The sequence below is a fragment of the Megascapheus bottae genome, chromosome 11 (genome assembly GCF_031878675.1).
Source record: "Megascapheus bottae isolate mThoBot1 chromosome 11, mThoBot2.hap1, whole genome shotgun sequence".
NCBI classification, from domain to species: Eukaryota; Metazoa; Chordata; class Mammalia; order Rodentia; family Geomyidae; genus Megascapheus; species Megascapheus bottae.
Window position 1 is genome coordinate 42,397,176 of NC_143519.1, and position 13,274 is coordinate 42,410,449.

Consider the following 13,274-nt stretch of genomic DNA (forward strand, 5'->3'; position numbering starts at 1 on the left):
AATTGCTTTTGAAATTAGTTTGCTTTCCTGGCTCTGGCTATGTGAAAGTCCAGAAGAGCATTGCCAGAACAGCTGAGCACCAAGGGTAGTTAGCTGAGGATACACACATTTAATTGTCGACATTGCAGAAAATGGACAATCCCGTGGAAACAGAGAAGAAATTTCTATTTACCAAAGGACAATACCATCCCCAACAGCATTAAAGAGGTCATTGGTGTTTGGGTTCATCGGGACGACATGCCGACAGTCAGGGTCATTTTCCAGCGCTTTGTTTATCCAGTTGACAAAAGCATATTTTTCTTCCTCTGCAAATAAAATGATTACAATGACTTAGATTGTGATAGGACATTACTCACACGGATCTCAGATTTTCAAGCCCAGGAGAGAGCTATACCACCACCCAATCCAGGATCTACTCATCTTAGTCTTACTGACTGAAGAACCTCAGAGGAAGTTACAAAGGATGCGTGAAACAGATTTAGGATCAAACAAAACAAGAAAATGTGCATGTGCTATATTTAAAATCAAATCTACACATATACTTTTATATCTAAGTACCAAATATAATTAAAAGAACAAGGTATTGGGCCGGGAGTTTAGTCTAGTGGTAGAGTGCTTGCCTAGCATGCACGGGTTTGACTCCTCAGTACCACATAAATAGAAAAAAGCCAGAAATGGTGTGGTGGCTCAAGTGGTAGAGTGCTAGCGTTGAAAAATCCCAAGGACAGTGCTCAGGCCCTGAGTTCAAGCCCAGTACTGACCAAAAAATAAAGAACGAGGTGTTATTTAATTAATTAATTAATTAATTTTTGCCAGTCCTGGGTTTATGCTTGGGGCCTGAGCACAGTCCTTGAGCCTACTACTTGAGCCTCAGCACCACTTCCGGCTTTTTTCTATGTATGTGGCACCGAGGAATCAAATCGGGTCTTTGTGCATGCTAGGCAAGCACTCTACCACTAGGCCAAACTCCTGGCCCCAAGATATTATTTTAAAAAAGGAAATGTGATCGTTCGTCTATTTGCAGTTGATTCTGGGTACAGGGTGTTATATAAAGATCTAACTTCAGTTTTCTGTGCATGTATAGCCAATTCTGCCAGCACCATTTGTTGAAGAGGCTGTCTTTTTTCCTTCTAATGATTTTGGCTCACTTATTAAAGATTAGGAGGCTACAGGTCTGTGGGTTGATTTCTGGGTCTTCAGTTCTATTCCATTGGTCCTCAGGCCTGTTCATGTACCAGTGCCGAGCTCTATTTATAACTACAGCTTTATAATATAGTTTGAAGTTTGGTATTGCTCTTCCTCCAGCACTGGTTTTCCTGCTAAGGATTTGTTTTTTCTATTTTGGTGTCTTGTATTATTCCATATGAAATTTTGGATTGCTTCTTCTATTTCATTAAAGAATGTTAGAATATCGATGGGTATTGCACTGAATTTATAGACAGCTTTTGGCAGCATTTTCATTTTTACAATGTTAATCCATCACAATCAAGGAGCGTGGGAGGTTTTTCCACTTCCTTAAATCTGCTTTAATTTCTGTTTTTATGTTTTTAAGGTTTTCATCATCGGGATCCCTTGACCTCTTTGGTTAATTCCTAGGTATTTCAATTTTTTGAGGCTATTGAAAGGAGTGCTTTTCTGATTTCAGCATCACTATTCTCACTGCTGGTATACAGAAAGGCTACTGATTTTTTTTGCCAGTCCTGTGGCTTGAACTTAGGGCCTGGATACTATCCTTGAATATTCTCAAGGCTAGCACTATATCACTTGAGCCACGGCACCACTTCTGGCTTGTTCTGTGTATGTGGTACTAAGGAATCAAACCCACGGTTCCGTGCATGCTAGGCAAGTACGCTACCACTGGCCCCAAGCTACTGATTTTTGTGGGTTAATTTGATACTTTGCTACTTTGCCAAAGTATTGGATCAGTTCAAGTAGGTTGGGAGAGGAGTCTATGGGTTTCTTTAAATACAGGATCATGTCATCTTCTCTGCTCTGTATAGGTTCATCTTACAATTAGTAGTAAGGCAGTTACCCATGGCTCACACCTTAATCCTAGCCACTCAGGAAGCTGAGATCTGAAGATTGTGGTTCCAACCCAGCCTGGGCAGGAAAGTGTGTAAAACTCTAATCTCCAATTAACCACCAAAAAGCTGGACGTGGAACTGTGTTTTAAGTGGTAGAGTGCCAGCTTTGAGGGGAAAAGCTAAGGAGTAGCTCCCAAGCCCCTGAATTTAAGCCCTGGTAGCAGCACACAAAATAAACAACACAAAAAACACTGAACATTGGTGTAAAAGTTGAAGTTATGCCTTACACCCCAGCCATGTTTTCAAAGTTCTGTATCGCTGATAACAAGCATCTTTCACAGGATTTCTGATATTTAGGACCAAACAAAATGACAAAATGCACATATGTTTAGGAGGAGTTCTGCATTTGGGAAACCTAGCACAGCTAATCACTATCTTGCAGATTCATAACACATGCTTCATGTAGCAAAAACTATCTAAGCTTCGGTATTTAAAAATAAAAGGCTATTTTTTTTGTCTTAGCCACTACAAGTAGTATTTAACTATGAGCTTACCATTAAGGTTAACTAATGTTATAGTGAACTTATTTGGGGAAATGTTAGATACCTTTACTGTTGGGACTGTTAGACATTTCCATTAAGACAGAGATCATCTTTCAGAATAAATATGACTTTTTCTCAAATCAATGAAGATATAATATTTTTGACCACTAAGCAGGCATTAAAAATAATCATTACATTGAAGACAAGAGCTCAAGTAGCTAATTTTGTCTATAGTTTCACACAGGAATTTTGGCAGCCTTTAAACTATTATTTTTTAATGCAGATAAGAATCAGACCCTACCTGGGGCTAGGATAGCTCAAATAATATGTACCAGGAGTTGGCCCACTTACACACAAGAAAAGAGACGATAGTTCATAAAGTTGTGCTTACTTCTATCTTCAATTTTTACTCCTCAGGTTTTGTTTTGTTTGGGGTGTGTGTGTGTGTGTGTGTATGTGTGCCAGTCTTGGGATTGAACTCAGGGCCTGGGGTGATCCTGAGCTTCTTATGCTGAAGGCTAACACTATACTACTTGAGCCACAGCTCTACTTCCAGCTTTTTTGATAGTTAACTGGAGGTAAGAGCCTCATGGACTTTCCTGCCTGGACTGCCTTTGGTCTATGATCCTCAGATCTCAGCCTTCTAAGTAGCTAGGGTTACAGGCATAAGCCCCTGGTGCCTAACTTGACCCACTCAGGTTTGGAGTGCAGTACCTGGTCTTCCCACGCATTTCCCTCTTCTCAAACCACTCACTCTCTCATCTTCCCAGCGTCCTCCCTATCTATTAGTACAACCTACCTGAGTAGGAATGTTGGGTACCAACACTGGACTGCTCTGAGGTACCACCAATTGCACAAATTCCTTCCTTCTTATTGATCGCTTTTCGAAAAGTCTTGGCAACCTCTGTGCTTTTTAGGCCATGGAAAACCTGCAGAAAGAGAATGTATTTTTAAAAATCCAATCAATGGTCCAGAAAAATCACGAAGAAAACAATATGTAATGATGAAACAGGAGGATAGAAACACCTGTCCCAATATTTTGTTTTGTTTTGAACTGATTCAAGTTCCAAGTTTCAAATATTTCTCTTAGGATTCTGCATGAGACTCACCCTGATGAACTCATCAAAGCTGATCTTCCCATCTTGGTTCAGATCCCCTGTAGCCATCAGGTTTTCTGTAATTTCTCTTACTCTATACCCAGGCAGAGGCAAGCAGGCTGCCTTGAACAAGTCATTCAATTCATTGAAGCTGATATACCCATTTCCATCCGTGTCTGTAATGCAAACAATATGGGGACACTTCAGGTTAATTCAAATACCACTTTCAGAAAGGTGAGAAAAGACCAAATAGGAAGTGAGGAGTGGGAGCAGCTTGTTCGAAGGGTTTAGACTTGACTCTGAAGGCATGAAAAAAATGGTCTATTTTTATTGGGTGGAGATGCTAGCTAGCCTCATACCAACCTTCACAGTAACAGAGTCCTCATGTCAAAGAAGAGAAAAACTACTAACTACATACCAGGCCTTGTGATAAAGTGTAAAAAAGTATGCCATATATTAAAGGAAACCAAATGGAAGCAGACAAGATATAAAAGATGAGTCTTAAGTACCATCATCAGGTGAAAGCTACAGGAGAGAAAGAATCCACAGTACATGTTTTTGTAAAAAAAAAAAAAAAAGTAGCTTTCTCAAGCTTATATGTGAAATATAAGTTTTCTGAGCACCTATATCCAGTCTGCTACCTTCCTGCCACTGAGTCCGTCCACAAGCTACTCAATAAAGAAATTGTAAGTGAGGCCCGGGGTTTACTCACCAACTTTGGCAAAAGCCTCTTGGAGCTCCAACATTTCTTCATCGGACACTGATCCTCTAGCCATCTTTCACTGCTTCAAGTAACAGATCTGGGGAGGATAAGAGAAGAATGACTTTTGAGCAGCTTAATTCTTAAAGTACTACATTTCGGCTCATGGGTTCAAAGAAGAAATGATGTTCATTCATGACTTAGAACTTTTTCTTTTTTTCCAAAATGTAAGACAGAAATTGGCCTTTTCTCAATCCTTTCAATAGTGGTTTCCAAGGATATTTCTTTTTTTTTTTTTTTTTTTTTTTGCCAGTCCTGGGCTTGAGCTCAGGGCCTGAGCACTGTCCTTGGACTTTCTCAAGGCTAGAGCTCTACCACGTGAGCCTCAGCACCACTTCCAGCTTTTTTCTACGTATGTGGTACCGAGGAATTGAACCCGGGTCTTCATGCATGCTAGGCAAGCACTTTAACCACTAGGCCAAACTCCCGGCCCCAGGATATTCCTTCACAGTCTTCCCCCTCCCTCTTCTATAGGTAGACTTTCTTCATGTCAGGAGACAGAGTTGAATCTGAGCTGTTTGACTATGTCCATTCTTGGCATACTCCCCCTTGGTACCCAGATGCCATGTTGTACAATATCCATGCCATTTTAAGAAAGCAAAGAAGGAGAATTTGAAGTGCTCTAGTTAAGACTTTGCTGAGCTTCAGATGACAGTTCTCAATCTCTGGCCATCTAGTTACGCAATTATGGCTTTTCTGGCCCATTTGAGCTCCCAGATGACCACATATGAGAGACAATATAAGAAATGGAAGAGTTTCCCTGTTGAGCTCAGTCAGTCATTATCAAGGGAGATAAGGAGGTAAAAGAGAAAGAGAAAGAGAGAGAGAAAGAGAGAGAGAGAGAGAGAGAGAGAGAGAGAGAGAGAGAGAGAGAGAGAGAGAGAGAGAGAGAGAGAGGTATTAAGATCACTACATTTTGGAGTTGTTTGCAGCATACTGATATACAATTGACACTTCATTTTTACACAAATGCTTTTCAAAAAATACCTTCATGCCCATATTTCAAATTAATGTTTAGCTGATGCTCAGTGAATATAGTGTATTTTCTATGAAGGTAGAATAGCAGTATTTGTTACAATTGTTTTATAAAGAAGAGGAAAGAGTCATTGAGGGGATGACAATTTGATCAAAGTTCATTATATACATGTATGAAAATATCACATGGAACAATTCTTTTCAGTTCTTATATACTAGTGAGGATTGACTGGAATAATAAAAGATTGGTTAGAAAAATAATTAAAAAGTAAATTAGCCAACCCATGCTATAAATTCAAAGAAAGTTAATTAGAGTTCCTTATGCATGTAGGGATGGAAGAAAAGTGGCTGACCTTCTAATGATTCCTGTGTGACAATTTGAGGCACATTCAAAGTCATAATCTTGGTGAGAAATATTGCTAGTGTTTGAGCAATTCCTGGTTCAAATGCTTTGTTTCTGCCCTCTAGTGGGCAGAAAGAGAACGAACTAGGAAATGGATTGGATTCTTTCTCCCTGGGCCTAGCTAGTCCAGACAGTCCAGTTTGTTTCACATTGGAGTCAAAGCTGGCTCTACATTTCCAGGATGGTTGAGGTTGAGGATGAGGATGGTGGGAGGGTAGAGGAGGGGTATTCTTAAGCACAATTCTATTTTGAACCCTTAATAAAATTGCTACTTCCTTCAAATGTTTTAAATTTGTGATAGAACGTTTTAAATCATTTTTGTCATTATTTCCTAGCATTATGCAGTGTTATACTTATTATTTTTATTTCCTGGAATACTGAGGTTTCAGTCCAGGGCTCTGTATTTATTAGGAAAGCGCTCAATCACTTAAACAATAGTTTCAAACTTCAGTTTCTGCCCAATCAACTCTTGTTAACACTGACCTTACATGTAAATAAAATTAAACAAGTAGCTGGGTACTGGTAGCTCATGCCTGTAAACCTAGTTATTCAGGAGGCTGAGATCTGATGATTGAGGTTCAAATCTAGCCCAGGCAGGAAAGCCCTGAGACTCTTATCTCCAATTAACTACTAGAGAGCTGAATGTGGAGTTGTGACTCAGTGGTAGAGTGCTAGACTTAAGCAAAAAGGCTCAGGGACAGCACCTAAGCCCTGAGTGTAAGCCCCAGAATAGGCATACACATACATACACACAAACTTAAAGGTGAAATGAATAAAATAACAAGGGAGAAGGGAATGAGCATGTATGATTAGGAGATGACAACAGGGAAGAAAGTTAACACTTCAGTACACACCTAAGACCTGCATATTTTGATGGAAACAGGCTAAAAACAAAAGCCTCATTCTCTAGAGCAAACAAAAAACAGGAGAATCATCAGTTGTATGATTCACCCTATCTATAGGTGACAAACCAACTTTAATTTTCTTAAAGGCAGAACAGAAACTGATAACTAAGTCTTCACTGAACTTGTGCAAAGAAGAGATTGCTTGTGAGATGCAGGAAATACAACAGATTGTGCCTTTTTTAATGTCCTACAATGTCAGCTGATAGAATACATTAAACATGAATGAATTATACATTCTACAGAATATAGTCACAGTTTCATTTGTGTGTGTGCGCGTGTGAGCGTGAGTGTGAGCGTGTGTGCGCGCGAGCGTGAGTGTGTGTGTGTGTGTGTGTGTGTGTGTGCGTGCGTGCTCACACACACCAGTTCTGGAGCTTGAATTCAGGGCTTGGGTACTATTCCTGAGCTTTTATCTGCTCAAGGCTAGCACTCTCCCCAGTTGAGCTACAAATCCATTTCTAGTTCTTTTGGGTAGTTAATTGAGGATAAGAGTTTCATGGACTTTCTTGTCCAGGCTGGCTTTGAACCTCAATACTTAGATCTCAGCATCCTGAGTAGCTAGGATTACAGGCATGAGCCATGAGTGCCCAACTCACAGCTCCATTTTATAGAACCGGAAGTAGATGCTAAAATATATTTCATAGATCCCATAGCTAGGTAGGGGAGCAGTGGAGACACCAGTTCTCAAGTCTCTCCTTTTCTCCTAGCTGTCTACCCAGACTCCACGTCTTCAGATTCTGACAAGAACCCTCCCCCCTACTGCTGCCTCCAATTCATCCAATCATGTAGAGTCACTCAACAATTATTCATTAAATTTCTACAATCTATGTAGCTGATGGAAGATTTAAAAACAACTCAGTAGCCTATCTAGACATGCTGACAAGACTATGCTTGCTTGCTTGCTTATTTATTTATTTATTGCCAGTCCTGGACCTTGAGCTCACGTTCTGAGCTCACTGTCCTTGAGCTTTCTCAAGGCTAGCAATCTACCACTTGTGCCACAGCACCACTTCTGGCTTTTTTCTATGTATGTGGTAGCAAGGAATTGAACCTGGGCCTTCGTGCATGCGAGGCAAGCACTCTACCACTAGGCCAAACTCCCTGCCCAGAATATGCTTTCTTTTGTGCTATCAAATTAAGACTCCTGTGTTAAGAGATCGGACTAGAACTCTGCATACTTGAGGACTAACTTGATTGAGCTCTCCTTTAGACCAGCACTTCATGTGTACGTTCACAACAGAGTTCCTCATCATCCTGTAGCCAGGCCTGAGTTCAGAACTGCTCTAGGACCCCACAGTTAGATAGCTCTTATGGTCTTAATTCATGATTCATGAGTGCTCATGATTTTTGTGAGATAAATTCACACATTTAACACACTAGTTTATGAATGCCTACTTTAAACTTCACCCTCTCTTCATTCCAGAGAAGGCACAATAGTACTGCCCAAGTCAGTAGTCCTGAAGCAATGTTAAAGGGAGGGGGATAAACAGGATCCAAACCCAGCTCTAATGCTTGGCAGAAGAGTATCATATTGTATAGTACTTGGAAAATATTGCTAAGAAACGTAAGCACTGGCAGGAATGAGATTCTGTTTTAAGTGTCGAAGTCAGAGCCAAGAAAGAAACAAAAATATTAGATAGAACAAATGTCCAAAAATTCTAAAGAACATTGTATAACTGGAAAAGTAGAAAATTATAGCATAAAAATTGCATGACCCACCCAAGTGATTTAGGTAATTTTTATTGTTATTTATTTTGATGCCAGTATGGAGGCTGAACCTCAGAGAGTAGGTACTGTGGCTTAGCTTTGTCTACTCAAGACTGATGCGCTGATGCTGTATGACTGGAGCCATCCCTTTGCTTCTGGCTTAGGAGTAGCTACTTGGAGGTAAGAGGCTTCCACTCTTCTGCCCAAATTTGGCTTTAAACTGTGATCCTCCGACCTTAGCTCCCTGTGTGACTAGAAGTGCAGGTGCAAGCTACCAGAACCTAGCCTTATTTTGGAATTTTCAAGACAGTGTTCCTAAATAGTTCAGACTGGCTTTGAACATTCCATCCTCCTGCCTCATAAGTCCTGGGATTACACACAAGCATGACTGTGCCTGCTTGAAAACCACATGATTTTTAAGACAGGACATATAAGTATCTCAATTTTTCCTAAGAGATTTGTGAGTGGGGAAAAAAATCAACACAAATACACCAAATAAGAAGAAAATATGCAAATTTAAAAAGTATAAAACTCCCCAGTGACTTCACAGTGATAGCAAAAGAGAAATGGATTGAAGCAGTGTGAGAGTGAATGGGAGAAGAAAGAGCGGGTTGCTGAAATCGCTTTGATAGGATGTGTTGTGGCTGGGCCGAAACCTATCCAGAGCTAGGCAATGATTCTTTCCATGGCAATGAGCAGTGGGTCCTAGAAACACAACCTAATTTTTAGAATGGAAGTCACCTTGGAGATCACTTATTACAGCCCTCTATTTTTCTACATGAGGAAACTGAAGTTTCCAGCAAAGGAAATGCTTTATCAGTGTACAAGTGCTACAAGGCAGGAGTTTTCAGACCCAGCAAGAGCTGATCTCAGGCTAGGCTAGAGCAGACAGATGCAATTACTCTTGAGCAGAGCAGGAAAAGGGTGGGGCTATCAGTAAAAGGCCCATTAAAACCCCTAACTACAAAAGAGCCCCTTAAACTAAATGGAACTAAATGTGCAAATGACAGCATTTGCACTCGTCAGGGTGCCAGGAAAGAGTATATAATTAATGTCAGAACAAACAGATCAGCAACCCCTCTGTATATTACCTTTATAATAAAAAATTTTAAAAATGTGTACATCAGGCATTTCTAAGAAAGATATTACCGAGGATACAATCAGATATTAGCGATCTCACAGTCTCTGTGTTTGCCTATGTTAATTCATGCACGTCTGAAAGTATAGGTCAGGATAATATTAGAGATGTTACTCAGGCTCCGTGTGATAATTGGTTGAGAGTGTTTGCAACACAGTTCTATATTGGCAGCAGTCCTAGGTCCTGATGAAGCATTTGGTACCCGAAAACAGGTCCTAAAGAACGCATGTTTTCAAGAATATAAACCAATGTGTTCTCTCTCTCTCCTCCTTCCCTCTCTTTCCCTCTCTCTCTCTCTCCCTCCCCCCCCCCCTCTGCTGGTACTATGCTGGCATTGGTATTTGAACTTGTGGCCTGGCTGCTTTCCACTTCTGGCTTTTCGGTCATTAACTGGAGATAAGAGTCTCACAAACCTTCCAGAACTTACTGGGTTGGAACCTAGATCTTCAGATCTCGGCTTCCTTGTTGGGCAGGATTACAGGGACATGTATGAATGGTTTCTTCAGTTCAGCTTTACTGCTCCTGCACTGAATATGATCTTATTTGACTGTCAACTTATTTTCCATCTCCAGATTTAATATAGAGTTTTATAAATGCTAAATATGTGTTCTATCTAGGCCTCCAGCCCACACTTCCTATTCAGTAATTGTATAATCTAATTAGTGCACCCTATCAGGAACTATTTTAACGTCTTTTACAACTCAAGAGTTAGCCTTAGAACTTTGTTTCCGAATCATGTATCTAAGAAGAAAAATATCAAACTGTTTATCAAGGTCACCTCTGACGATTAGTTTTTTTGGTGAGCTCTTAAATTTATCAACTCAATAGTTGCAGAATCTCAAGATATTTAGCCAACGAAAGTGCTGGTATTGGTGGTAGTGTGTATAAGTATAGATAGGATATAGACAGGTAGGTACATAAATAGATAATGTAATTATAAGGTTATTTTTTTCAATAATTCGCTCAAGCTGCCAAGGCCACAGAGACTTCATTTCTTTCAAGTTCCTGAGTTTTGTGTCTTTTTAAAAATAGATGGTAGAGGGCCAGGAGTTTGGCCTAATGGTAAGAGTGCTTGCCTGGCATACACGAAGACCTAGGTTCATTTCCTCAGTACCACATACATAGAAAAAAGCCAGAAGTGGTGCTGTGGCTCAAGTGGTAGAGCTCTAGCCTTGAGGAAAAAAAAAAAAAAACTCAAGGACAGTGCTCAGGCCCTGAGTCTAAGCCCAGGACTGGCAGGAAAAAAAGAAAAATAGATGGTAGAGCTTGGAAGGTAGCTCAGTGGTACAGTGCTCACCTTGCATGCGTGAAATGCTGTTCAATTCCCCAGTACCACATACACAGTAGAAGAACCTTTTTTCTTTTTTTTTTTTGGTGGGTCATGGGGCTTGAACTCTGGGCCTGGGTGCTGTCCCTGAGCTCTTTAGCTCAAGGCTACCACCCTAGCCCTGAGCCACAGGCCCACTTTCCCCCAGTACCACATGCACAGAAAAAGCCAGAAGGGGTGCTGTGGTTCAAGTGGTAGAACACTACCCTTGAGCACAAAAAGAGGTTCAGGGACACAGTCCAGGCCCTGAGTTCAAGTCCCAGGACTGGGAAATGAACAAACAAAGAAATAAGAGAATATTTCCCAGACTAGTAGTGACAGAAAATTTCTGAGAATTATCATGAAAATACCTGGTTCAAGTTCCATGAAGTATAACTACAGGGACTATTTGTAGGAATTTACTATTGAGCATATTGCCAGAGAATTTATGGAAGAAAATATGTTTTCTCGAGTTAATGTGCTAATGCAAATGGAATTTTTTCCCCTGAGTTTTGAAAGTGATCTTGAAAAGTGCAGAAAGGAAAGTAGCTATCCAGAGTGAGAACATGTTCACAAGCCAATTATTGAAAAGGAGTCTGCTCTGGGAAAGTCAGTACTGTGATTCAAAACACTAATGCCAATTGTGCAGCCTGCTTGACTCTGGGCATCTGATGCGGCCCTTTTTGAATGTGCCCCACTTTTCCTGCAACTTGACTCAATGGTTAACATAAAACTAGACAGTGCAAATTCCTAGCTTTATCTTAGTACTTTCACTGTTATCTGATAGTATACAACTTCCAAATACCTCAAAACACTAGGAGCAAAACACATTATGGAAGACATTATGAGTTATTTTTTTAATAAAATACCCATGGACCCATTTTTAAGCCATCTGGATCAAGCTATGTAAGAGAAATCTTTATTTTTACTTAATCCTGTCCTGTCCATTTTCCAAAGTAGTAAACTGTAGGGGTTGACTTTAATAATATCTGGCAAGGGGTAACGAGCTTGAACTCAAGTCCTGGATGCTGTCCTTTAGCTTTTTCATTCAAAGTTGTCATACTACTACTAGCACCACAGTCTTACTTCTAACTTTTTGCTGGTTAATGGGAAATAAGAGTCTCATGGACTTTTCTTGCCTTTGCTGGTTTCCAACTGCCCATCCTTCATTCTCAGATTTCTAAGAAAATAGATTTGCAGGTGTGGGCCACCAGCAGCCTGGCTTGTCTGTAGGAATCCAAATAATAATAAAATGGCCTCAAACACAGATAAACATTGGCAGTAACCCTTAGGAATCCTTTTATCCAGTTAAAAATCTCATCTTCACTGTCCTTTGCTCTTCCTGCCAACTCACTGATTTTCCAAGGGCTGCTGCAGGCAACAGAATTCCTGTTTCTCTAGTCTCAGACCCAAGACTGGAGGGAAAAGTAAGAGAAGCTCAGGAGAAGCAAGTGGGCTGACGGACTTCCAACCTGATTTCCCTCACAATGCTCTAGAAACCTCTTTGGTTTGGCCACTCAACACAGGGCCATCTAAAGCTACGTAGAGCCAAGCATACAGAGCCGGGCTCGGTTGCCAGCTAAGTTCTCACCTCTTTGCCTCTGTTTCCCCAGAATTCTCTAATAACTCTGTTTTCTACTAGGTTCCCTAAAGTCACCTCTTGAGAGCAAAGGAGGTACCCCACTGGTGTGCCTCAGGATTCCTCTCCTTATTTAGGCTATGAACTCTGCTACGCTCTGTTGAAAATCCTCAGCTCCCTTCATTTTCATATCCCACCACAGCCACTTGCCATGCTTGCTCCTGAAAGTCTACAGTATTCCAAATGTTTATTCTTGAGAAAGTTGAACATTCTCATATGCTGGCTGATTCCTTGTCATTGTACTGCGCATTTCCCCTCCAACATTACTCATTCATTCTCTCACCCCACCTGGTAGCCATGTTCAGGGTGCTGCTGTGGTTGCTAGAGCCAGGGCTTCTGAGTATGGAGACACACACATAGGGACTGCGTGAAACTCACAGGTAAAAGCCAGGTTGCAAACAGCACACCGATCATGGCTAATGCATTACAAAATGGTCTTGAAAAGAAAATATTCACAAGGTCAGAAATGAACAAGTGAAAAACGGTAACTAGAGCTTTGAGAAGAAAACAGACTAAATAGCAATAAGGGTTTTTGTTTTGTTTTGTTTTGTTTTTGCCAGTCCTGGGGCTTGAACTCAGGGCCTAAGCAATGTCCTTGGGCTTTTCCTCAAGGCTAGCACTCTATGACCTGAGCCCTGAGCCACAGCACCACTTACATGGCTTTTCTATTTATGTGGAAATTGAAACCGGGTCTTTGTGCATGCTGGGCAAACACTCTACCACCAGGTCAAACTCTCGGCCCCACAATAAGCTATTTTTAAAGAAGCTTGTAAAAAAA

General features: G+C 40.7%; 1 protein-coding gene across 1 annotated transcript in view; it reads right to left on the minus strand.

The window, feature by feature from the left end:
- Lcp1 (lymphocyte cytosolic protein 1) overlaps window positions 1-13,274 on the minus strand; it is a 51,769-nt gene that overhangs the window by 23,837 nt on the left and 14,658 nt on the right. The window contains exons 2-5 of the mRNA XM_090342125.1: window positions 4,376-4,463; window positions 3,676-3,839; window positions 3,366-3,495; window positions 173-305 (exon numbers count right to left, since the gene is read on the minus strand). Of these exons, the coding sequence (XP_090198251.1) occupies window positions 173-305; window positions 3,366-3,495; window positions 3,676-3,839; window positions 4,376-4,439 (491 nt within the window). The 5' untranslated portion in view covers window positions 4,440-4,463. The remainder of the gene's footprint in view (window positions 1-172; window positions 306-3,365; window positions 3,496-3,675; window positions 3,840-4,375; window positions 4,464-13,274) is intronic.